Source organism: Auxenochlorella protothecoides (genome assembly GCF_000733215.1).
Source record: "Auxenochlorella protothecoides strain 0710 unplaced genomic scaffold scaffold99, whole genome shotgun sequence".
In the NCBI taxonomy this organism is placed as follows: Eukaryota; Viridiplantae; Chlorophyta; class Trebouxiophyceae; order Chlorellales; family Chlorellaceae; genus Auxenochlorella; species Auxenochlorella protothecoides.
In genome coordinates this window covers 73,261-97,002 of record NW_011934403.1, presented here as the reverse complement: position 1 = coordinate 97,002, position 23,742 = coordinate 73,261, and the positions used below count along the sequence as shown (strand labels likewise).

Below are 23,742 nucleotides of genomic sequence, written 5' to 3'. Positions count from 1 at the left end.
CGCCCCCCCCCCCCCCCCCCCCAGAAAACCCAACACCAGCGCTGACCTCGTACAGCTTGTCGGTCTTGGCCAGAGCCACCGCCTTGTGCCACTTGAGGTTGCGCTTGTAGATGAGCGCGGCCAGGCGCCGGAACTCGGTGTCCTCGTGCCGCTCCAGCCGCCCCGCCAGCGCCAGCGCGTCGTAGTTCTCATAGGAGGTGATGCTGTCGCGCAGGCCCGCGGCGTCGCCCTCGCCCACAAGCAGCTCGTTCACCGCCTCGTTCACCGCCTGCAGGTCGTTCTTCTGCACCGACACCAGGTACTCCTTGACCAGGGGCAACTGCCCGGCGCGGCGCATGATGTCCACCACGCGCGAGTGGTCCACCCGCGACTCCACCACCTGCGAGTTGGGCAGGCGCCGGGTTTAGAGGGGAGGGGAAGGGGGAAGGGACCAGGGCGTGCGAAAGTTTGCGAGGGACGGGGCCAGGTGTCGTACGAGAATGATGGGATTGCCAGTTACCAATGGAAGGGGAAAGGGATGGAGTGCCAGGACGCTGCCTTGCCGGACATGGGAGCGGCCCTGGCCGCATGCCCACTAATTCCTTTGATCCCCATCCTGCCCGTCGCGACACGGCCCTGTTTCAATCCCGCCGCCGCCCCCCCCCCCCCCCCCCCCACCACCATCCGTACCAGGTGCCAATTGGGTGGACCCCCCGGAGCGCAAGCGCAAGCGTGTGGTGTCGTACGCGGAGAACGAGTTCTTCCGGCAGGCGCAGGGCAAGGAGGCGCGCCCCCGCGGCGGCGGTCCCCGCCTGCCCAAGATGCCGGCCCTCCAGGACTTCCAGTTCTTTGACACCGCTCGCCTCACCGAGCTGTACGACGCGGAGCAGTCCTACGAGCTGCACAAGCACGCACTGGCGCAGAAGGAGGCGGCGGCGCGGGCCCAGGGCGCCAGCGAGGAGGTGATCGCCAAGGAGATCGCGCCCGGCGAGGACGACCCGCAGCCCCTCACCCCGGAGGAGTTGGCAGGTGTGTGGGTGACTGTGTGTGGTGGGAGTGCGTCTGTGGCGGGAGGGAGGCATGGTGGGGCAGTGGGAGGGTGGATGCAAGCGAAGGGGCTCGACAGGTCCGGACACTGCCATGCCACAGCGCGTCCTGGCAAACAAAAGCTATGGTGAGTGCCGGCATCATCCCCCCCTAACGCGCAGAGCGAGAGCAGCTGCTGGAGGACGGCTTCTCCAACTGGAACCGCCGCGACTTCAACGCGTTTGTGCGCGCCTGCGAAAAGTACGGCAGGACGCAGCTGTCCGACATTGCGCGGGAGGTGGAAGGGAAGACCGAAGCCGAGGTGAGCCGGTTGGTAGAGGGAGTGCTTGAGACAGGGGAAGGGGGGAAATGGTGAGTAGGTCTTCTTAATGGACTCAGGGTGATGGAGTGAGGGGTGTCCATGCTGCCGCCGCCCGTGGATCATAGTGTTCACACCTGCAAACAAACTCTGTGCTGATCCATCTCCTACCACCAGCATCCGCATCGCTATTCCTGCCCTCCCACTCCCTGGTCATTTTGCCGTGACCACCATCCTCTCCTCCCAAACAATCAAACCCCACGAAAAACGCAGGTGCGCGAGTACGCGGCGACCTTCTGGTCCCGAGTGGGCGAGCTGAACGACGCGGACCGCATTCTGAAAAACATTGAGCGCGGGGAGCAGCGCATCCAGCGCCAGGCGGACATCATGACCGCCATCGCTACCAAGCTGGAGAAGTACCGCAACCCTTGGCAGGAGGTGCGCATCGCCTACGGCCCAGCCAAGGGCAAGGCGTACACGGAGGAGGAGGACCGCTTCCTGGTCTGCAAGGTGCACGAGCTGGGGTACGGCGCCTGGGACGAGCTGAAGGCCGAGATCCGGGGAAACTGGAGGTTCAGGTTTGACTGGTTCTTCAAGTCGCGCACGCCGCAGGTGGGGTGATTGGGGAGAGGAGAGGAGGGAGGGGGGGGGGGAGGGGGAGGCATGTGGGAGGAGGGGGGAGGCATGTGGGAGGAGGGGGGAGGGCATGTGGGAGGAGGGGGAGGGCATGTGGGAGGAAGGGGGGGAAGGGGAGGTCAGGGACGCAAGGGGAGGACAGGGACGCAAGGGGAGGACAGGGATGCAAGGGGCAGCAATGCATCGCCTCATGCAACTCCCTGGCATGGACGATCATTTATTGTCAAGGACAGGCGATCCGACCCCACCCCCCCCACCCACCCACTCCCCCCTACATTCAAACACTGTAGGAGCTGGCGCGACGCACCGACACCCTCATCCGCCTGATCGAGAAGGAGAACGAGGAGGACGAGGAGCGGAACGCGGCGTCCAAGAAGGGGGCCAAGTCCGGCGGCGCGCCAGCACGCAAGCGCGCCGGGTCGGTCACGGCGGCGTCCTCCGCAGACGTCAAGGAGGGCGGCGACGACGGCAAGGAGGAGGTGGGCAGCGCGCGCAAGGCCACGCGCGCTGCGGCCGCGGTGTCCCCCGCCAAGAAGTAGGCAGGAGGAGTGTTTGTTGAGACAGAGGGGTCTTCATGGAAATGAGGTCTCCTCACCCAGTTGGTGGGTGCTGCGCTGCACTTGGAGACTCAGACCCCTCCCCACCTATGGCGCCGTCGCACCTCGTGTGGTTGCTCCCTTTTCTGATGTACACAAGATGGCAAAGCAGGGCAGCAAGGGTGCAATCACGCTGCACGGCGGGTCAAACAGCAGTGTGCATGTGACAATGGATCGAGCCAGGCAACAGCTGCATACAGAGAACGTCGGGGATGCCTGCCTGCTGGCAGCCTACTTGCTTTCGACCTCCAGCAAGATCTCGTTGATGCGCTGGATGGGCAGCCTGAATGAGACGAGGAAAGCTTGGCGGATGATTGACAGAGTGCAGCGGGATCAGGATGATGTACAGGCAGGTGACCCTAGGCTTACATTCCAAACGCTTTGCAAGCACAACCCTGCCGACTGCTCTCCTTGAGCCCTATCAGGAGGAAAACTGGCACTCTGACAGCTGCATACCCCCAGACAGGCCACTCCAAAACCACTCACGCCCAGGGAGGGTGGTACCCTGTGTTTAAAGCGATAGTTTAGATTTTCGTGAGAGCTCCCTCTAACATTGCATGTCACCCTGCAATACAGGCAACAAGAGCATGCACCCAAAAGCTGGTTAACGTGATAAAGAATGCCGATGCTTGCGGAAGCACCAGTCCATGAACACCCGTCAAAACTGACTCACCCCAGACGTGCACGCTTCCCGTGCTCTTCACGCCCGCCGCTGCCAGCAGGGCCCGCAACTCTTGCGTCTTGCTGGCCGTAGTTTCCTCACGAGGGACCCCGCCATTCCATGTCAGCACGGCCATGGTGCGAGACGGCACCTCGATGATCTTGACGTTTGGGTTGTCGGGCCGCGGCAGGGTGTCCTTGGTGTACTTGCTGGGCATGGTGAATGCCACCTATGGGTTTCATGAGGGGGCAGGGACGCTCCTGCACCTGAACCTCTGGGACCACTCTGTTTGAGGTTCCCTCCTCAACCCAGAGAGGCTGCCACGCAGCCACGGCATACAGTACTTGCTCTCTTCTGCAAAGCACAATGCAAGCCACACACCAGCACAACCAGGATCAGTTCACCTTGTAGACTCCACCACCGTCCTGCTGGGACATGACTGGCGCTGTCATCCCGATCTTCTCGTTGTGCACCACTTCCATCGCCACAGGCGAGGTCATGGACACCTTCTCGGCTCCTTCACGGTCCACAGCCTTGTTCTTCCCGAAGATGAACCCCGCCACCTGCCTGAAGCCAGAGCCCATCGCCATGTTCATGTCACAGCCCTCCAGTGTTACCTGAGGAGTGTGGTTGCATGATGTTGACGAGTATGAGGGTCTGACATTGCCAGTCACACAAGGGGGTAAATATGGCGAATTCAGTACCACCCTTTGATGGAATTACCTCAGCGGTCAAGAAAGGGGCATAGCTCCGAATCTCGGCAGTTGTGCCGAAAAACGGCGTCTGCCGTGTCTTCAGGGTCCTTGTCACCACATACTTTGGCTTCTCAAGCTTGCGAACCTCCCACCTGCTTGTGATGATGCATGCTTCTGAATAGGTGCCACTGTCTCTTGGGATTTGAATGCGTGCCCCCAGGTTCTCCTCTCCCCGCTGTTTGTTCAATGCATGCACGCACCAGATCGCGATCGGCCATGCAACGAGAAGTGCTCCCGCTGCCGCCGCCACAGATCCAGCCACAGTCGTGAGTGCAACCATGTGTGGAGTCTTGAGAGGTTTTAAAAATATCGAGAAAGATGATTGTATGTGCATCAACGCAAGGGCATGTTGTCGTCGACGTGACCTTCCCGCCATCATGGAACCATGACGGACCCCCTTGCCCCCACAATTTAAGGCGCAAGCCTCCTCGCTGGGGACCAGAAGTACAGGCAGTGTCCGATGGCGAGCGTGAGATTGAGGTCGTGCATTCCATCAGGGCAGAACTCACCCTTTGTAAAGCACAATGTGGTTACACCGCGATGCATGCGGAGTCATGGAGCCACACTGCGCCTACCCAGACCGTTGGCATTCTTCAATCGATGGGGTAACAACCCCAGTGCAACAATCAAGGTGACATTGAATCTGTGTGCTGAGATGAACCCGGCAGGGTTCCACACAATGGGGCTGCTCCGACCAGCTCCTCGGTTGTTTTGGATCGCAGGAGCTTTCGGCTCTGCAGCAAGCCCTCAAGGAGGATCCGCTGCCAGCCAGCTCGACCATTTTGAATCTTGTCGACGCCCTGGAGAGCAGCAACACGGGGATCAAGGTGGGAAATGATGCATGTAGTTCAGCACATGCCCACCGGCTTGACTCCTGTTCTCCTCGTCTGTTTCTGCCATTCAAGCTAGAAATCTCCACACACCCATGTCCAACCCAGGATCCCACGCGATCCCCACTGATCGAGGGCCGGTGGAGGCTACTCTACAACACTAAGGAGAGCACCGCATCGCCGGTGCAGAGAGCAGCCACAGGAACCAAAGGTTTGTCAATCTTCCAGGACATATTGCTAGGTGATGCATCGGCCCTGCCGCGCGTCGTCAATGTCGTGGAGTTTGGCAGTCTTGGGAAGTTGGAGGTGGGCAGCGCGGGGTGCAGGGTGGGTTGGAGGGGAGCGACGGCTCAGGTGTATAAACCCAAGACCTGCAAACTGTTGTCATTGACTGTTCATCCCCTCAGCTTGCATGGAAGAGCAAGCCATCCAGCAACCGCGATAGCACTGTCTTGCAGGTGGAGGCGCAGGCCAGCACCACTGATAGGCCACTGGAGGGCTTCATCCCCCGCTCTGGTGCCGGCCTGCCCTTTGGCATCCTGGGCGTCAGTTCCACCCAGCCGCCCGACAAGCCACACACCCGCATAGATTTTCAGTTCAGCAGGGCCGCCTTCAAGAGCTCGAAGATCCCCTTCCAGGTCCCCTACCCCGTCCCCTTTCGCTTGCTGGGGGACGAACGCAAGGTGAAGGGATGTCACAGGGTGGGAGGGGGGTCGGTGAGGCAGCACAGGGGGCTGAGCAGGTGGGGGTTGCCGGGGGTCGCGATTGCACAGAGGCAGGCCGCATCCCTGCTCATGGCCACGCTGCCCCTTCCGGTGCTTCCTCAGGGATGGATAGACACCACGTACCTCGCGCGAGACGGCCGTCTCCGCATCGCGAGGGGTAACAAGGGCACGGTCTTCATCCTCGCCAAGGATGACCCGCCTGCGAGCTGAGCCCAGCTTGAACTTCCAGCAGCCACCCTGACCCACGCCGAGCGCAGCTGCATCGTCTCATGTAGTAAAAAAGCTGTTGTGAATCAGAAGGGGTGACGGCTGTTAGAATGCATGTCTGGCTGTAATACTTGCTGCACAATTGCCAGTGTGCAGGCGTAGTCACCTGGCGTGCCTGCTCCCTGCCTGGATTGATGGCACGACATCCGTAGCTGAATTGAATCTCAATTATCCCAGGTCCCACCAGATACAATAGCAGTTCCCAGGACACCCTGATTGGTACCTGGTACGGAAGTACTTTAACATGGCAATGGAGTCTTCAATGTCGGCCATGGCAGTGTGCTTGTTCCTCCCTCTTGGCCTCGCCTGGAACACGCCGCGCTTCCATCTCTTGGCCAGCTCCACAACCGTGGTCACGTCGACTATCCTGAGGACCCAAGGCCAAGACAGGGCGGCTGCTCAGGCAGTGGGCCAAGGCAGCACACCGGGTCAACAAACCTTAACAGCAGGAGGTGGCATGGCGGCTGAGTGGCAGCCTGCAAGATCCAATCCCTGCCAACCTGTGGTCCAGGCGTTCTGCCAAGCGCGGCATGTGCACCCTGAGGAAAGCGAGGTCGGTGTGGACGCTGGAGCCTGCAAGCTGCGCCTTGTGGTTGGCCAGGATGTGTTTGTCCAGAAATTCCAACACCTGACGCTCAGCCGCTGCAAGGTCGATGGTGCTCTTTGTCACTGCCTGTCAAGTGAAGGAGACTTGCTTTAAATCGGGGTGGGTGCTAGGGGTGATGAACATCCTTCTTCCTCAACGGTCAAGTGTCTCCAGCACCCACTATGCATGGGCAACTAGTAGCTCGCATTCCCCAGGGCCTGGTAACGCACCTCCTTCAGACCGCTGCTGGTGTGGTGCTCCTGGCACCACTCGTTCATTCCCTCCAGCACATCCACTGGCTGGTAGATGACGATCTCAGGACCTTGAACTTCCTCGGTGAGAGTGCCATTGGTGAGGATGACGGCAACTTGAAGAATGGCGTCCTGTGCAGGGTCTAGCCCTGACATTTCGAGGTCCAGCCATACCAGTGGGAGCTTGAGGCGGCCGGGGTGGTCTCGAGGGGTGTTCTGGGCCGGCAGGGCATCCCCCAACTCTTGCAGCGCCATGAAGGCATTGGAGGATGGCATGCTGCCGCAAAGGCAAGGGGCGCAGCCTGCTAAGCAGCTTGGAAACGACGATGTCTCAAGCACATCTCATAGATGTCCCGATAGGACCTAGGGAAGTGAGGATCGCCTCTGATGTTAGTGGCGGTTTCGCCTTTTCGAGGGGGCACGGTTCACCCTACTAACGCAGGTCGCTAGCATGATCGTTATCGAGGCGCTCACTGCATATACTCAATACGCATGACACTGATAATGATTGTGTGTGGTGGAAGCGATTATGGTTGTGGGGGAAGGACATGCAAGCGTTTACTCTGTGCACACCCCGCACCGCGCGCGCGAATCGGAAGGGGAAGACCTCGACCTCTGCTGGACGAACTAAGAGTCTGCACCGACAACATCCTCTTGTACCAAACAATCTTGCACGAAATCTCTTCTGTTTACAGGCACAATCTTGATCACAAGCTTGAATCACGGTTGCCCCTGGTGGGAGCAGCCATGACGAGTTGCCTGGTGTCGAGAGTTCGCCACAGCGAGCTCGCGACCCTCATACGAAACGGCTGGTGTGCATCCATGCTCTTGATCAGATCTCAATCAAACGATGTGAGACCCGTGATCCACTCGCCCAGCACCTCCCCACCGCCTGTCCCTCCTCCTGCGCCCAAGCCTTGCCGTACAAACGTGACCTGGGATGTGATGGCTGGGCGGGGCCTGAAACCCAAGGAGCAACCGAAGGCCACACGAGATGTTCAAAGTCTACAGGCAGCCCTCCTGGAGTCGGCGCTGGGCCATGTGGTGAGGAGGAGGCGGTGAAGGGTTCAGGTAACTTGCTGCTGGCATGGAAGCGCAAGTGCCAGCTGAAGGTAACTGTCCTTGCTTGGCTGAACCCACATCACACCTCCTCTCCATTCCTCGTAGCCGACCCTTGGATGGTCAAACTCTGCGATGCACCAGGCTGCTCTGGACAATGACCTCTCCCCGGCGGCAGCTGGGCTCCTTGGCGATGCCCCCTCTGATCTGGTCAAGGTGGGGTGAAGGTGTAGGGGCTGAGCATGCGCTCCCTGAACTCCCCCTTTCATGCAAGGATGGCCCCGTTTTCCAATAAAACCACGCTCATCACTCATGCAGCATCAACATAAACCCACCATCAGGCCTTCCTTGCTCGCTGCAATTTTGAGTTGGAGGAGGCTCTACTGGAGGAAGGGCCCCAGTTGGAGCTCTGTCCCCTGCATGCCAGAATCGTGGCTGCTCTGCGGCAACGTATTGAGATGATCGTGCCATACAAAGGTGTGTGCGTTGTTGTGTTGAATGACGTGTTGGGGTGCATTGGTGTCACAGAGTGTGGCAACGGAACGAAGGGAAGTGGCAGTGCATTAAACATCAAATCCGTGGCTTCAGGTTTGAGATTACCACTGACTCATCCACTGCACTTGCAGCCTCCTGGGCCGGTGCACTGGCGACCCTGGGATCGCCGGTTGCCGCCATGGAGCTCTACATGGACGCCGCAGGCATCATCTGGAGGGCGGTGGGTGACGAGTCCGAGGACCTCACGTGGTGAGCTGTGGTCTTGATGAATGTTCAATCATCTCAACAGGGTGTAAAGGACCATGATGAGGTTTTATGGCCCAGTTCTGCTGGACACAACACTCACCTGGGCGCTGTCTCAGATCCAGAAACCACTCGTGGGCCTCAGGCTGGCGCATCGCACCGTCTTGAGCGGGGTGCTGGCTTCCTCAGAGCTGTATCTGCTCACGGACAACAGCCCTGGGCACGAGGACACCTGGGCGGCGGTGGACCGGGCCGTGGGCGAGGCGCTGAAACTACTGGGCAGCTCTGATGCGGTCGGGGGGGCTCTCGGGGGCCTGCGAGACAAGGCCTACGCCACCATCCTGGATGTGATGGCATCCAGGCGCGGATGAGGCAATATTTGTCAGGCCACAGTGTTTTGTAGCCTGGCTTCAGTGTGTCTCCTTGCCTGGTGAGGAGTAATGGATCATGTCAGTTTTGTTGGCACTCCTAGAGATGGGAGCAAATTCTACCACAGTAACTCCACGCAGAGCCTGACAATTCTACTCCAAGTCTAGATGCGGGCACACGGGGTCCTCCACAATCCGTACATCACCAGGGTGACTGCCTGAGAAACCTGTGTGGCCATCTCCAAATCAGCTGGGTGCCGACCATGTTCATCCGCGCGCTGGAGCGGAGGCGCGACGGTGCGCAATGTCGCCAATGGGCTTCATGCATGCAGGAGTGCACAACGCCCGCACATGCAACGGCACGGCCGACATCAGCAAACCCATACATTGCATTGTATGTTGGTACGGGCATTGCACGGGCTGCGCTCCACACTACCGTGGCCTCGCCTGTCGGCTGCAGGGCTCTCCGCCAGGCCCAGCGTCAGGCCCCTGGCACGGCTGTGCCGGCAGGAGACGCTCGCCATGTCCCAGAGTGTGGAGTCAGGGCCGGCAGTGCACTACAGCGCGGCCCTCACATCCATAGATGCCAGCCAGTACGAGGCACAGCTGGCCACCAAGGTGGCTTGGCTGGAGACCCTCTTCCAGGATCTGGAGCACCCACCCTTTGCCATCCACCGCTCGGAGCCCGAGAATTTTCGCATGAGGTGAGGACAAGAGTGACAGCCCAATCAAGAGCCTCTCCCTTCCCACCTTCAGTGGCTATCGTCCTTCGTCCTCCCACCAGCTTTAGACACTCTGCCTCTTGGATCCCTCCCGCAGGACCGAATTTGATGTGTGGCACTCCGGCGACAGCCTGGAGTTCCAGATGTTTGAAAAAGACCCCAAGACCGGCGAGCGCAGGCCTGTGCGCGTGGACCAATTTCCCGTGGCCTCCAAGCTCTGCAACTCCCTCATGACGGCCCTGCTGAGGGAGCTGCCGCTGTGCCAGGAGCTGCGTTCGAAACTCTTCCAGGCGCGCAGGAGGTGTGGGTGGTGCGGCGATGAAGTCGAGGATGGGTATCTTCGTCCAAGCCTGCATGGGGCTTCATGAATTGACCAAGGGACATGATGAGACAGCTGGCCAACCCAGGCTTCTCCTCCATCTCCCTCCATGAACCAGGTTAACCTGCACACGACCCTGAGCGGGCAGGCCATGGTCACCCTCCTGTACCACAGGAAGCTCGGGGATGCATGGCAGGAAGCTGCCCAGAAGCTGCGGGTCTGCCTGGGCGACCTGGCGTCCCCCATCCACATCATCGGTCGCAGCAGGTGGGGGGGGCCTGCCACTGGTTTGGATGCCTGCATACCCCAGCAGTGGTGTTGACGGTCGCATGTCTGCTGCGGCCTGACATGGTATGACCGCCCTTGTGCTGAGGCCCTGCCATGCTGCGGCAAAGGTGTGGCAGTCATGGGCACCCTGTGCCGGATCACACACAAGGCCGCCCTGCCTTCAATGTGTGTTGGCCTCGACAGGCACCTGTGGCTGCCCATCCCCCACCCAAACCCCTCTCCTCTCCTCCATCACGCAGGGGCCAGAAGATCTGCCTGGACGCGGACGAGGTGGAGGAGACCCTCACGGTTGAGGGCCAGACGCTGCGCTACGTGCAGGTGGAGGCCAACTTCTCGCAACCCAACGCGGGCATCTCGGTGCAGATGTTGGCCTGGGCGCGGCGCGCGGCGCAGGGCAGCGGCGCGCGCGACCTGCTGGAGCTGTACTGCGGCAACGGCAACTTCACAGCGGCGCTGGCGCCGCGCTTCCGCCGCGTGGTCGCCACCGAGGTAAGCAAGCGCAGCGTGGCCGCGGCGCGGCGCAACTGCGCCCAGAACGGTGTGAACAACGTGTTCCTGGCTCGCATGCGCTCCGAGGAGTTCACCGAGGCCTGGAGGACGGGGGGCAAGAAGGAGAGGTGCGGGGGGTCTGGGCTGGTGGCAAAGTACTCCTTGCTTGAGGACAGGGGGTGAGGTGGAATTCGTCTCTCTTGTAAGCATGGTGCTCGCAGGAGGTAGCTATACTGTGGGTCGGTAAGGGATGTTCAGCGCCTGCCCGTGGTTCCCATGCTTCCCAGTATGCGACTCGTGTGAGCTTGAGGCTGCAGGGTATCTCCTCTCGTTCCCCTGATCGAGCCGTCCACACATCTCAGCCCTCACTCTCTCTCAACTCCCACACTGCACAGGCTAAAGGGGTTGGATCTCGTAGAGTGTGACTTCCAGACCCTGTTGGTGGACCCACCCCGAGCAGGCTTGGACCCGGACACCCTTCAGCTCCTCCATGAATTCGACAATGTCATCTACATCAGCTGCAATCCTGGCACGTGACAGCAGGGGACAGATGTCAAGGGGGTGCCTGTACATCAGAGATCATGCAGGGGTACCCTTTCCTGTGCATTTTTTTGGTCTGCGCCATGCTCATATGTTTCGTGCCATCACAGGATTCTCCACCGCGCGTCGTCTCCACAATACTCCCCCCCCCCCCAACCACGCCATGTACAGAGACGCTCCATGCCAATCTGGTGGCTGTCAAGGATACCTTCGACATAGTGGAGTATGCGGTCTTCGATCAGTTCCCCTGGACCCCCCACATTGAGAGTGGAGTGTATCTGCAACGGAAGGCTGGAGCACCACGGCCGCCGAAATCATCCAGTATCCCCGATGTCGCTCCGGAGAACACGGCTGCTCCACAGGGCGTAAAACGGAAAGCAGAAGGGATAGAGGTCGCATCTTAATTTTAAAATGCTTGAACTCCCGGATTTGGACGAGCCTGGTGTCGAAATCCTTAGAAGGAATAACATGGGAGCTGCGGCCCCCCCCTTCCTCCGGCGAACAACTCCGGACATGAAATCGTCCCAGCCTCGAGGAGGGGCAAGAGATCCGGACCTCTATTTCGGGGCCGAGGTCCGGCAATTGATGCAGAACCTGCTCCAGCAGCCCATCAAACTCCGTGTTGAAGCATCCAATTCTGCGATTCATACGCTAGTGAGTAGATGCACGGCTCCTGAGAAGGAATGGATGCTGCCGAACATCGCGAGCGCTCGCATAAGTACTGCACCTCTGACTGGGCCCATCTCCCCGGTGAGCTGCTAGCACCGGTGCGACCGGTCTGATGAATACCTTGAAAATTCGATAAGGAGTTGTTCGTCGTTGAGAGGAACCTGGGAGCCTACTAAGAGGCCCATCTCGTCTCTTCGGACCCCTTGTAGGTGTTCGATTGGCTGTGGAGCAGCCCTGCCTCCTGTGCATCCATCAATGAGACTTGCAAGAACTGGCACCACCTTGTGCACGCCAAAGCCCCAAATCTTTATCCCAGGGTGAGTTTGTGGGCATGACACATGCTTGGTGACCTTGAGATGGGATAAGCAGGTGCTGGAGCTGCTAGAGGGTCAGGATGGCTGCCCAAATGGTACCAAGCAGTGCCAGATTGCGGGCACCACACCACACTCCTGCTCCGCAGGGTCGAGCCTTTGCTTACGAGCGCTTCAAAAGCGTGCAGAGACTCCATTTTTCAGAGCGGACCCATCACCTGACGTCCCGAGAACTGGCTCATGCAGTGCAAGGTTTGTGGTTTCCCAGCCTGCTCTCGAAAGTATCGAGGTGGACCGCTCCTGGCTGGTAGTGCAATCATCCCCGATCAGACGACATTCAAGGAAAATCCACTCTTCTCTACCCCCTCCAGCGACCATGCGCACGCTGGTGGAGGTCCATCTGAGTGACACGTGCAGCGGCATAGTAGTGGCCCCGCTTCAGGATTGTGTGCATCTCCGCCGCCTGACCTTATCCAGAACGAGTGTTAAGGATGGGGCTCTGGCATCGCTGCTCAGGTGAGGCAGCATGGTAGGGAGCCTCAGAGTGCTTCTTGGCATGGTCGCATTGATCTCTGCACTGGTGTACCCATTTCATGCCGTCACAGTGTGTCAGGCACAGCGCACCTCCATTGCCTGTTCCCAGAGGCAAGATCTGTACGCCCTTGTCGGCACTTTCGGTATGTTTACATCGCACTGTACCATCCCTTGACCACCTTCTGGGAGCCTTACCATCCTCGTCTCTCTCCACCCCTTTCAGGCATTTACCAGACCTCCGGCACCTGGAGATTGTACACTGCCATTCGCTGAGAGGTGCCTTTATGACCAGCCTGGATGCCTGCCCCCTCCTCACTTTCTTGGCAGTTCAAGACTGCGAGTCGCACATCACGGAAGCGGGATTGCAGGCGGTGGCTCGGCTGAGTCACCTTGCGGCCCTGAAGTTGGAAACCTACTCTCTGCCGTACTCACCCATCTCCTTCAAGGCCATGTTGGAACACCTGGGAAGCCTGAGGTGTGCAGGAACCTGGGGGGTGTCGTTGCTGGCAATGCCCTTGGTGCCCTCACATGAGGCTCTGATCCCACCTCCCCCATCCTTTCACCCCAGGCCCCTTCTCACCTTCTCAGGTTGTTCTCCATGAACACCACCTGGTCATTCTCCAACGAACACCTTCAGTGTCTGGCAGACAGCCCCTGCGCCCCTTTCCTGGAAGAACTGGACCTGTCGCGGACCAGCATCGCCACAGGGTGCGCTAGGCAAAAGGTTCATCTCCACTCTCTACTGGTTGATGTCACTTCATTGGCATGACTGATGCATGCCCGAGCGGCGGAGCCGGAGGCAGCAAAGGGGGCCTGCATGAGACTGCTGGGCCCGAGTACCTGTTTCTGCGCGACATAGATGGGTCCCCCTTCACACCGGTGCACTCCACAGTACGGACAGCAATGCCTGGGCCATACTGCTCTCGTTCCCCTCCCTGCGGAGACTGCGTCTTGCCAACTGCCGCCTGGATGCAAACAGGCGGGGGTCGGCAGCCATTGCTGCTCTGCTGCGACACCTGGACCTTTTGGAGGAGCTGGACATCTGCCACACCCCCGAGCTGAGCGCCAAGGCGCTGCGCCTGGTCCTGGCCGCCAGCGGCGCCGGGCTGCGCGCACTGACCCTGGAGCTGCCCGCCGGGCGGCTCACGCGGCTGCCCCCGCCTCCCCGCGTGCTCGCGCTACGCACGCTGCGCCTGCGTGCCCCCGGCGTCGACGCCGCCAGCGTGCTGCCCATCCTCCGTGCCTGCGCGCCCAGCCTGGTCCACCTGGACGCCAGCTTCGCGCTGGCTGACTGCACCGTCTCGACGGGCGCCGTGGCCGCCACGCTGGGCGCGCTGCGCGGCCTGCACGAGCTCAGCTTGCGCGACTGCGCGGGACTGCGCAAGGGACACCTGGCCTCGCTGGGCACGCTGACCGACCTGCGCCAGTTGGAGGTGCACGCGGAGCTGCGGGCCGGGAAACCGCCCGGGGAGCTGGCGGGGCTGGGGCGCCTGCAGGCCCTGGAGAGCCTGCGCCTGCAGGGCGTCCGCCCCGACCCCGCCGACCTCCCGGACCTGCGCGGCCTGAGGGCCCTGTGCCTCGACACCCGCGAAGACGCGCGGTGGATGCGGCGCGCGGCGGCCGTGGGGCCCTGCCCCCAGGTGCGCAGCCTCGCCCTGGTCGGGCGCGTCCAGCTGGGCCAGCTGGGCTGGGCGGTCGAGGCCTTCCCCGGTCTGCAGAGGGTGGACGTCATCTGCAATGGCACGGTCCCCAACCTGGAGCTGCTGGCTCTGCAGGAGCTCCCCCGCCTCCATTGTCTCAGCGTCAGAAGGTGGGTGGGGCGAGGCCGGTGGCGAGCGGGTGGTGTGCTGGGGCAGGGGCAGGTCGGGCGGGCGTGTGCGAGACGGGCTCGCTTCCCTGACGCCCTCCCCGCGTTCACACAGCAGCGCCGGAGGGAACGCATCCCTATCGTTGGGGTGGGTCTGGGAGGTGTTCCCGGCGCTGGAGCGGCTCAACAGCAGGTGGCGCGGGGAGGTTTTCCACGAGGAGGAGGTGGAGAGCTGGGTGTTGCACCGCTACCGGGCCCTGCTGAAGCGACGGCTGGGTGCCCCATTGTAGACGCCTCGAAAAGTTACACGCTAGGATTTAGACGGCCCGTACATGGTGCAGCCTGCATGCCAAGAACACATGGGTCCTTTTCCGCTTTGCGGTTGCCGGGGTCCACGCACGACACCCACGGGTGCATTTCCACGTGGGACATACAACACTCGGAAGAAATAGCAAGCCTTGCCCAATCAGAATCTGCAAACGCCAGCCATTGTGCATATCCATTGATCCCAGTGCTTGCATGCATTGCAACCATGAAATATATATCCCAAGCGGGCCTTGACAATACAGGTTTCCCACGCACGCACTGGGCATCTCATGAGCATGCTTGGTGACCAGTTGTCCTGCCTGGCATTTAATCACGGCCTTCCCAGCTCAGAAGCGGTGCCTCGGCGAGGCCCAGCTGAGGTGGAGCTGGTCCACGAGGGGCGAGACTGGCGAGACCTGGAGGGAAGGGGCACGGCTGGCGTGCCGTGTGGCCTCCGGCCGGTCCAGTCTCATGCTGGCGTGGAGGGCGAAGGCTGAGAAGGGGGGCATAGGGTCCTGGCTGGGGGCAGAGGGATTGTGTTTTGGGAGGGGAGTAGCCTCTTTTGCAAGAATGTGGCTTGAAGGGGCCAATAGAATTGGGGGCCATGGCGGGTTGGTGATGGGATCTCTGTTGCCTGCTTTGGTTCCCATGCCTTCCCATACGGAATCCTTGTCAGCTTGGGAGTGCACGATATCTCCACTCATTCCTATGGACGAGCCCTCAACACACTCTGTCATCAGCTCTCCCGAATTCTAACACGCTGAAGTACCTGGATACTTAAGAGTATGACTTCCAAATCCTGTTGGTGGACCCAACCCAAGTAGGCACGGATCCAGGCACTCCGCAGCTGCTCCTTGAAGTAGACATTATAATATACATCCGCTGCAACTCAGGCATGCGACGGCAGGGGGCTGCAAATGAGGGATGAATCTACATCTGAACGGCTGTAGGGAAATTACTCAAGGTCAGTTACAAGTCACTGACGTGCTTTGCACACTCCTTGTATGAAGGCCTCAATTTACCGAGCCCATCAACACACTTCACACCACCCAACGCCATGTGTACAGACGCTCCATGCCAATCTGGTGGCATTCAAGGACATATTGGACATGGTGAGGGATGCAGTGTTTGACCAAGTCCCCTGGGAACCCCACATTGAGAGTGGGGTATTCGTCAGCCAAGCCCCAGGTACAGCGCGGCCGCCGAAATCATCGGTCTCCCCCGTGGTCGCTCCGGGGATACCGTTCCTCCACAGAGAGTAAAACGGAATGCCGCAGGAGCACAGGCTACTGAAGATGATTCTTAGAAGGCATGTTTTATAGAATTCGATACAGCGCAATCTGGAAATGTGCACACCGGGGGGAAGCTGAGGTTCCGATCATTCATTGTTACCCGCCAAGAGAACGAGCAGGAAATCCGGAAGAAGTTTGTAGGGTCGAGGTCCCGGACTTAAGACCCATCCTGCTCCATCAGCCGATAAAATCCCGTATAAGCATGCAAAATTTTGCAAATCATATGTTTTCGCATAGATCTACAGCTTCTGTGGAGGTATGTATGCTGTTGACGCTCTCGAGCACTCGCACATCTACCGTACCCCCGACTGGGCCCAGCTTCCCGAGAATCTCCTGGCCCAGGTGCGACCGGTCCGATGTCTTCTATGGTGTGTTTTTGTATGTGGGTGGGTATGGGACGGTGCCCCGGACCCTTCCTTCTGCACCATTGCTTCGCTCCGACCCCCCTCCGCAGGTGTTCGGATGGTTGTGGAGCAGCCCTGCCTCCTGTGCCTCCATCAGTGAGGCTTGCAAGACCTGGAGACATGTAGTACACAACACATGCCCAAATTTGTATCCAAGGGTGCGTGGAAGGGCACGGTCCCATGTGTGCTGGCATTCTGATTGGGCAAGTAGGGAGCTGCCGGCTGCCACCGGGTCAAGATGCCTGCCCAAATAACATCCACATGCAAGATTGCGGCATCACACCGCAATGCCGCTTTGCAGGGCCGGGCATTTGCATACGAGCGCTTCAGCAGCGTGCAGAGACTTGACTATGCAGCGCGGGCCGTCCACCTGACATCCGGAGAGCTGGCTCGCGCGGTGCAAGGTACATGCTTTCTCGTCAAAGGTTCAAATCATTGAGGGGGGTGGCTCACTGGCAATGGAGTCACAGGCAGTCAAGAGATACTGAGGGGAACTTCATCACCCTCTGCACCCTGCAGTGACCAAGCACACGCTGGTGGACGTCCACCTGAGTGGCACGTGCAGCGGCATTGAAGTGGCACCCCTGCAGGAGTGCGTGCATCTGCGCCGTCTGTCCTTCAGCGACACAGATGTCAGGGATGTTGCTCTGGCATCGCTGCTCAGGTGGGTTGGGACAGGGGGACCCGCAGGGTGCGCCTCGGGATGGTTGCATCGCATCGGTGTGTTTGGACCAAGTCATTGAGCACAGCGCAGCTTCATAGGAGGTTTAGGAGGCAAGGCCTCTAGCCACTGCTGCAACCATGGGAATGATAACGCTGGTCGTGTATGATGATTGACCACCCTCTGGCGGCCTGGTCACCCCCATTTACTCACCCCAAATTCCAGGCATCTGCCCGAGCTCGGGCACCTGGGTCTCTCCCACTGCTATCACCTTCGGGGGGACTTCCTGTGCATCCTGGATGCCTGCCCCCTCCTGACTTCCTTGGCAATCTACCACTGCGGGATGCACATCACGGAACTGGCTCTGCAAGCGGTGGCCCAGCTCAGCCACCTGGAAGTCCTGAGTTTGGAGTTTTGCGACTTGCTGTTCCCACCCAGCTCCCTGCAGGCCACGCTGGAGCATCTGGGGAGCCTGAGGTGTGCAGGGGCTGGAAGAGAGTGTTGCTGGCACCCCTTGATGCATTCCCTTGCCCAAGACAAATCCAGTTGTACAGGCACGGCCACCCAAACTCCCCACCGTCGCGTCACAGGTCATTCTCCATGGCCGGCAACACAGCATTTACCAACGACTACCTAAAATGTGTGGCGGGCAGCCCCTGCGCCCCTTTGCTGGAAGACCTGGACCTGTCGCGGACCAGCATCTCCACCATGTGCGCTGGGGTAATCTATCCATTCTGTGCTGTTCACCTCACGTGCTTGGCCGAGTCCGGCACAGGCCCAAGCGGCGGAGCCTGGGGGCGGTGCAGAGGGGGCCTGCATGAGACTGCTGGGCCCGTGTACCTGCGTCAGCGTCGACTGGAACCCCCCAAATCACAGCATCTCACACCGCAGGGGCGACCCGGGCGCGTGGGTCTTGCTGCAGCACTTCCCCTCCCTGCGGCGCCTGCGCCTGGCCGACTGCAGCCTGGTCCAGGGCGTGGATGCCATGGCCGCGCTGCTGTGGCGCCTGGGTTCGCTGGAGGCGCTGGACCTCTGCCGCGCCCCCGGGCTGAACGCCGAGGCGCTGCGCCTGGTGCTGGCCGCCAGCGGCGCCGGGCTGCGCGAGCTGGCGCTGGAGCTGCCCTCCCGCTGGCGCGCGCCGCTGCCCCCGCCCCACCCGGGGCTCGCGCTGCGCGCTCTGCACCTGGACGCCGGCGGCGTGGGCGCGGCCAGCGTGCTGCCCATCCTGCGCGCCTGCGCGCCCACCCTGGTCCGTCTGTTCGTCGCCTTCTCGCTGGCGCGGCGCGACGCCACGCCAGACGCCGTGGCCGGCGCGCTGGGCACGCTGCGCGGCCTGTGCGAGCTGACGCTGCAGGGGTGCGCTGGACTGCACGAGGGGCACCTGGCCACGCTGGGCACGCTGACCGACCTGCGCCGCCTGCAGGTGCACGCGCAGCGGCGGCCCCGGGTGTGGTACCCGGAGCTGGCGGGGCTGGGGCGCCTGCAGGCCCTGGCCAGCCTGAGCCTACAGGGCTTCCGCCCCGACCCCGCCGACCTCCCGGGCCTGCGCGGCCTGCGCTTCCTGCGCCTCGACGCCTCCGCCGACGCGTTCTGGATGCGGCGCGCGGCGGCCGCGGGGCCCTGCCCCCAGGTGCGCACCTTTGCCCTCATCGGGTGCATGGAACCCGAGTCGCTAGACTGGCTGGCCCAGGCCTTCCCGGGCCTGCAGGACCTGGGCGTGGCCTGTGCCGGCACGATGGCGCAGGAGCAGCTGCTGCCTCTCCGCCAGCTCCCCCGCCTCCAGCACCTGAGCGTCGGGAAGTGAGTAGGGCGGGGCGCGGATGTGCGGGTTTTGTGCGTGGGCAGGGGCTGGGTGGAGTCGAGCAGAGGGCCGGCATGGTGCAGGGGTGCAGACCGAGCCCGTCCCCAGCCACGCCCCCCCCCTTCCCCACTGGCGTTCCACCCAGCACTGCCATGGCGCGTGCGCACCAGATGGACTGGATCTGGACGGACTTCCCGGCGCTGGAGTACTTTGGGACGTCGGGATGTGTGCACTCTGAACCCAAGGTGGAGGAGGACTGTGTCATGCAGGCACAGCTGGCAGCGGAGGAGTAGAGGCAGGATGCCCCATCTCAGTCGCCTCTCAATGTTAAAGGCTTGGGACTTGGTGGCAAATGGTGTACGACAGCCCGCATGCCAAAATAGATAGATCCCAAACCGCTTTTCGAAATTTGTGGCCCGCACATGACACTCCCTGGTGCAGCTTTATATTGGAGAATTGACAATCAGCAGGAAACCGCCCCTTACCCCAACTTCAAATTGCAAACCCCTGCCTCTCTGCACATACATGTACCCAAGTGCTTGCATGCATGGCAAGCATGTAAACAGTTTTCCAAGCCAGGCTTGACAAGAAGAATTTTAGGACCATGCACTGGGCAATCACAGGAGCGTGCCTGGCTTCTCACTTCCTCACCTGGCATCCAGCCAGGTTGTTCCCAAGCTCAGAAGCGGTGCCTCGGCGAGGCCCAACTGAGGTGGAGCTGGTCCACGAAAGGCGAGACTGGCGAGACCTGGAGGAAAGGGGCACGGCTGGCGTGCCGTGTGGCCTCCGGCCGGTCCAGTCTCATGCTGGCGTGGAGGGCAAAGGCTGAAAAGGGGGGCTTAGGGTCCTGGCTGGGGGCAGAGGGATCGTGTTTTGGGAGGGGAGTAGCCTCTTTTGCAGGAATGTGGCTTGAAGGGGCCAATAGAATTGGGGGCCATGGCCGGTTGGTGATGGGATCTCTGTTGCCTGCTTTGGTTCCCATGCCTTCCCATACGGAACCCTTGTCAGCTTGGGGGTGCACGATATCTCCACTCGTTCCCATGGCCGAGCCCTCAACACACTCTGTCATCAGCTCTCCCGAATTCTAACAGGCTGAAGGACCTGGACCTTGAAGGAGTGCGAATTTCTGGCCCTGTTGCTAGGCCCACCTCGAGCAGGCCTGTACCCCTGCACGCTGGAGCTCCTCCATGATTTATGGAACGTCATCAACATCAGATGCAATCCAAGCACGTGACATCAAGGTAAACATGATTGAGGGTACACCTGTACATCAAAGCATTTACGGGGGGAACCCATTTCCCGTGCACACTTCAAGGTGATTGCCAGGCTTCTCAGATCTTCCAATTCGAGGACTGTCCTCACTGGGCCCTGTCAATACACTCAATATCCATCCAATGCCATGTGCGATACATGGAATGAGGGCTTTGGTGAAAGCGCGATGTGGAAATGTGCACACCAGGGGCAAGCTGAGGTTCCGGACAGCATTGGTCATCCGCCGAGAGATCTGGCAGGGATCCGGACCTCGTTTTGAGGGGTTGATGTCCTGGACTTAAGACAGGCCCTCCTCCAATAGCCCATCTAATTCCATTACAACGCGCTTAAATCTGCAGAATATACGCTATATCGTACATGCACAACTACTGAGAAGGCATGGGTGCTGTCGAGCCTCTTGAGCACTCGCACATCTATCGTGGACCCGACTGGACCCAGCTCCCCGAGGAGCTGTTGGCGCAGGTGCGGCCGGTATGATAACCCACAGAACCAATTCACAAGCGGTGGTTCGTTTCGCAACACATCTCTGGACGCTTCTGCCGGGGCCAACACTTCACTCCGACCCCCCTCCGTAGGTGTTTGGATGGATGTGGGACATCCCTTCCTCGTGTGCCTCCATTAGCCAGACTTGCAAGACCTGGCACTATGTGGTTCTAGGCAAATGCCCGACCTATACCCAAGGGTGCGTCGAAGGGCATGGTCTCATGTGGGGTGGCTTTCAGATTGGGCAGAATTGGAGCTGTCGGGGGTCCATAATCCGGAGCTACAATTGACACTTCGTGACAAGCTGGCGACACAAACCCACACTGCTGCCCTGAAGGGCCGTGACTGTGCATATGAGCGCTTCAATAGCGTGCGACATATCGACTATGGCGCGCGAGCCTTTCACATGACATCCAAAGAGCTGGCTCGTGCAGTGCACGGTAGGTGGTCACTCATCAAAGGTTTGAAGCATTGAGGGGATCGCTCATTGATTAAGCAGTCTGAAGCGATCAAGAGATACTGAAGGGAACCTCCTCATCCCCTGCAATCTGCAGCAACCAAGCACACGCTGCTGGAGATTCACCTGACCGACAAGTGCCGCACTGTAGATGTTTCACCCCTGCAGCAGTGCGTCCATCTACGCCGCCTGTCCCTCAGAGAAATGGATGTCACGAATGAGGCCCTGGAATCGCTGCTCAGGTGCGGTAGGATAGGAGGGAGCCGCAGAGTGCTCCTAAGGAAGGCTATATAAAAGCTGCATTGATTGTTTGGACCCTTGAGATTCCGACATGTTGGGTTCACTGCAGCTCGATGTGGTTATTAATGGCAGGGTCTGCCCGCGTTTGCCGTAGTTTGTGGCATGATCCCTCCGCACCTCACCATCCATTGAACATCTTCTGGCGGTCTGGTACATCCCTGCTTCCTCGCCCCTACTTTCAGGCACCTGCCAGAACTCCGGCACTTGGATGTCGATGGGTGTAATCACCTGCAGGGAGATTTCATGCTCAGCCTGGATGCCTGCCCCCTCCTGACGTCGTTGGCAGTCCACATGCGCGGATGGCACATCACAGAAGCAGTTTTGCAGGCTCTGGGTCGGCTCCGCCGCCTTGTGGTCCTGAAACTGGAGACTTGTGGCCTTGGGATCCACCCCAGCTCCCTGCAGGCCATGTTGGACAACCTGGGGAGCCTGAGGTGTGCAGGGACTGGACAAGGAAATGTTGCTGACTCTGACCGAGTTTTCTGTCTGAGAAGATCCACCAATACCTTCCCTTCAACCTCCACCCTGAGTTCTCATCGTAATGTCGCAGATCGTTTTCCATGGAGAACAGCCAAGAATTTACCAACGATTTCCTTGAATGTCTGGCAGACAGCCCGTGCGCCCCTCTACTGGAAGAGCTGGACTTGGCATATACTGACATCTCCACCATGTGCGCCTGGCTTGAGGAGAAATCTTCCTTTCTGCTGTTGAAATTGTGCGATCGCCACGTCTGGACACACACTCAGGTGGTGGAGCCGGAGGCAGTGAGGGGGCCTCCAAGAGGCTTCCGGACCCTTCTCTCTACGTAACCGTGAGATGAAGCCCTCAACACCCTCATTCTCACACTGCAGGGGCGGGCAGGATGCCTGGGGCCTGCTGCTCTCCTTTCCCTCCCTGCGGCGCCTTCGCCTGGTTGGCTGCAAGCTAGGCTCAGGCGAGGGGGCCGGGGATGCCGTGGCTGCACTGCTGAGGCGCCTGCCCATGTTGGAGGCGCTGGACCTTGGCTGCGACTCCGAGCCGGGCACCGAGGTGCTGCTTCAGTTCATGGCCTCCTGTGGGCCCAGGCTGCGCGAGCTGGCGCTGACGGTGCCCACCGAGTGGCGCGCGCCGCTCCCCCCCCCCCTCCGTGGCTCGCGCTGCGCGCGCTGCGCCTGCAAGCCAATGGCGTGGGCGCGGACAGTGTGCTGCCCATCCTCCGCGCCTGCGCGCCCAGCCTGGTGAGCCTGGATGCCAACTTCTCGCTTGCGGGAGACACTGCCACGCCAGCCGCCGTCCCCGACGCGCTGGCGGGCCAAGTCGTTAGGCCGAACGTCTTTGCTGCCGCGATGGCGGGCCACACCGTCCAACCAAGCGGCTTTGCTGCCACGTTAGGCGAGCTGCGCGGCCTGCGCGAGCTTACCCTCCAGTATTGCGTGGGGCTTTGTGCGGGCCACCTGGCCGCGCTGGGCATGCTCACCGACCTCCGCCGCCTGGAGGTGCACACCTGTCAGTGGGAAGCACCTTGGGACTGGGGCCCGTCAGGGCTGGGAGACCTGCAGGGACGGGACCTTGCGGGGCTGGGGCGCCTGCAGGCCCTGGAGAGCCTGAGCCTGCAGGGCCTCCGCCCGCACCCAGAGGACATCCCGCTCATGCGAAGCCTGAGGTCCCTGCGCCTCGACACCTGCGCCGACGCACAGTGGATGCGGCGCGTGGCAGCGGCCGGCTCCTGCGCACAGGTACGCAGCCTGGTCTTGGTCGAAAATCCCCGGCCAGGCGTGCTGAGCTGGGTGGCCAGGGCATTCCCCGGTCTGCTGGACTTCAGCGGCGAATTCAATAGCTACCTCTTGCCCGAGGAGCTGCTGCCCCTCAAGCAGCTCCCCAAACTCCAGAACCTGGGCGTCGAAGTGTGAGTGGGGCAGGATCGGCGGCTTCTAAGTGGTGTGCTTGGGGCAGGGCGTAGGTGCCCACACATATGTGGGACAGGCATGCCGGACTCACCCCTCCCCAACGTCCGACCTTGCAGTTACATTTCGCCGACGTGCCAGCTGGATTGGATCTGGAATGAGTTCCCGATGCTGGACCGTATCGTGGACATATTGCGTGACGATGCCGCTCCTAAAGGGGAGGAGGACTCTGCAAAGCTGTCACACTAGGCAGAAGAGGAACGGGGGATGGGTGCCCCGTCCTGGACACCTCCCCAGCACCGAGGCTGAAGTTGTGGGTGCAACAGCATAGTGCAGCCTGCGTGCCAAGAACAAATGGATCTCATGCAGTTTTGCGGATACTACGGCAGTGGCTCGTGTTCAAGCAAG

At 60.5% G+C, this 23,742-nt stretch overlaps 12 protein-coding genes across 12 annotated transcripts in view; 10 read left to right on the top strand and 2 right to left on the bottom strand.

Annotated features, from left to right (window-relative positions):
* F751_6981 (putative chromatin-remodeling complex ATPase chain) overlaps positions 1-110 on the top strand; it is a gene marked incomplete at both ends in the record, with an annotated part of 3,687 nt that extends 3,577 nt beyond the window's left edge. Inside the window, one exon of the mRNA XM_011402925.1 lies at positions 1-110. This exon is cut by the window's left edge and continues 694 nt beyond it. Within this exon, the coding sequence (XP_011401227.1) occupies positions 1-110 (110 nt within the window).
* Positions 1-663, bottom strand: part of F751_6980 (Clathrin heavy chain) — a gene marked incomplete at both ends in the record, with an annotated part of 1,265 nt that extends 602 nt beyond the window's left edge. The window contains 2 exons of the mRNA XM_011402924.1: positions 30-379; positions 661-663. Of these exons, the coding sequence (XP_011401226.1) occupies positions 30-379; positions 661-663 (353 nt within the window). The remainder of the gene's footprint in view (positions 1-29; positions 380-660) is intronic.
* A 137-nt stretch (positions 664-800) lies between these two features.
* Positions 801-2,499, top strand: F751_6979 (Putative chromatin-remodeling complex ATPase chain; the record flags this gene model as incomplete). The annotated part of the gene is made up of 4 exons (XM_011402923.1): positions 801-1,008; positions 1,188-1,327; positions 1,598-1,936; positions 2,251-2,499. The coding sequence occupies 4 exons, from the start codon at positions 801-803 to the stop codon at positions 2,497-2,499; spliced, it is 936 nt and encodes a 311-aa protein (XP_011401225.1).
* Positions 2,500-2,787: 288 nt separating this feature from the next.
* F751_6977 (Heme-binding-like protein, chloroplastic) lies at positions 2,788-4,461 on the bottom strand (the record flags this gene model as incomplete). The annotated part of the gene is made up of 5 exons (XM_011402921.1): positions 2,788-2,858; positions 3,230-3,446; positions 3,622-3,834; positions 3,941-4,064; positions 4,412-4,461. 5 exons carry the CDS (start codon positions 4,459-4,461, stop codon positions 2,788-2,790), a joined length of 675 nt encoding a protein of 224 aa, XP_011401223.1.
* Positions 3,653-3,838, top strand: F751_6978 (hypothetical protein; the record flags this gene model as incomplete). Its single annotated transcript, XM_011402922.1, has 1 exon — positions 3,653-3,838. One exon carries the CDS (start codon positions 3,653-3,655, stop codon positions 3,836-3,838), a length of 186 nt encoding a protein of 61 aa, XP_011401224.1.
* A 436-nt stretch (positions 4,462-4,897) lies between the features above and the next one.
* Positions 4,898-5,737, top strand: F751_6976 (putative plastid-lipid-associated protein 12, chloroplastic; the record flags this gene model as incomplete). The annotated part of the gene is made up of 3 exons (XM_011402920.1): positions 4,898-4,942; positions 5,261-5,485; positions 5,630-5,737. The coding sequence occupies 3 exons, from the start codon at positions 4,898-4,900 to the stop codon at positions 5,735-5,737; spliced, it is 378 nt and encodes a 125-aa protein (XP_011401222.1).
* A 2,088-nt stretch (positions 5,738-7,825) lies between these two features.
* On the top strand, positions 7,826-8,438 carry F751_6975 (Ubiquinone biosynthesis protein COQ9, mitochondrial; the record flags this gene model as incomplete). The annotated part of the gene is made up of 3 exons (XM_011402919.1): positions 7,826-7,906; positions 8,032-8,167; positions 8,317-8,438. The coding sequence occupies 3 exons, from the start codon at positions 7,826-7,828 to the stop codon at positions 8,436-8,438; spliced, it is 339 nt and encodes a 112-aa protein (XP_011401221.1).
* Positions 8,439-8,487: 49 nt separating this feature from the next.
* On the top strand, positions 8,488-8,799 carry F751_6974 (hypothetical protein; the record flags this gene model as incomplete). Its single annotated transcript, XM_011402918.1, has 1 exon — positions 8,488-8,799. One exon carries the CDS (start codon positions 8,488-8,490, stop codon positions 8,797-8,799), a length of 312 nt encoding a protein of 103 aa, XP_011401220.1.
* Positions 8,800-9,318: 519 nt separating this feature from the next.
* On the top strand, positions 9,319-11,151 carry F751_6973 (tRNA/tmRNA (uracil-C(5))-methyltransferase; the record flags this gene model as incomplete). Its single annotated transcript, XM_011402917.1, has 6 exons — positions 9,319-9,500; positions 9,616-9,721; positions 9,956-10,104; positions 10,365-10,482; positions 10,546-10,742; positions 11,010-11,151. The coding sequence occupies 6 exons, from the start codon at positions 9,319-9,321 to the stop codon at positions 11,149-11,151; spliced, it is 894 nt and encodes a 297-aa protein (XP_011401219.1).
* A 1,539-nt stretch (positions 11,152-12,690) lies between these two features.
* On the top strand, positions 12,691-14,765 carry F751_6972 (hypothetical protein; the record flags this gene model as incomplete). The annotated part of the gene is made up of 5 exons (XM_011402916.1): positions 12,691-12,811; positions 12,996-13,143; positions 13,257-13,376; positions 13,561-14,478; positions 14,594-14,765. 5 exons carry the CDS (start codon positions 12,691-12,693, stop codon positions 14,763-14,765), a joined length of 1,479 nt encoding a protein of 492 aa, XP_011401218.1.
* Positions 14,766-16,331: 1,566 nt separating this feature from the next.
* Positions 16,332-19,232, top strand: F751_6971 (hypothetical protein; the record flags this gene model as incomplete). Its single annotated transcript, XM_011402915.1, has 7 exons — positions 16,332-16,415; positions 16,779-16,881; positions 16,997-17,141; positions 17,364-17,615; positions 17,729-17,848; positions 18,030-18,938; positions 19,085-19,232. The coding sequence occupies 7 exons, from the start codon at positions 16,332-16,334 to the stop codon at positions 19,230-19,232; spliced, it is 1,761 nt and encodes a 586-aa protein (XP_011401217.1).
* A 2,123-nt stretch (positions 19,233-21,355) lies between these two features.
* On the top strand, positions 21,356-23,583 carry F751_6970 (hypothetical protein; the record flags this gene model as incomplete). The annotated part of the gene is made up of 3 exons (XM_011402914.1): positions 21,356-21,393; positions 22,303-22,548; positions 23,454-23,583. The coding sequence occupies 3 exons, from the start codon at positions 21,356-21,358 to the stop codon at positions 23,581-23,583; spliced, it is 414 nt and encodes a 137-aa protein (XP_011401216.1).
* Positions 23,584-23,742: the final 159 nt, after the last annotated feature.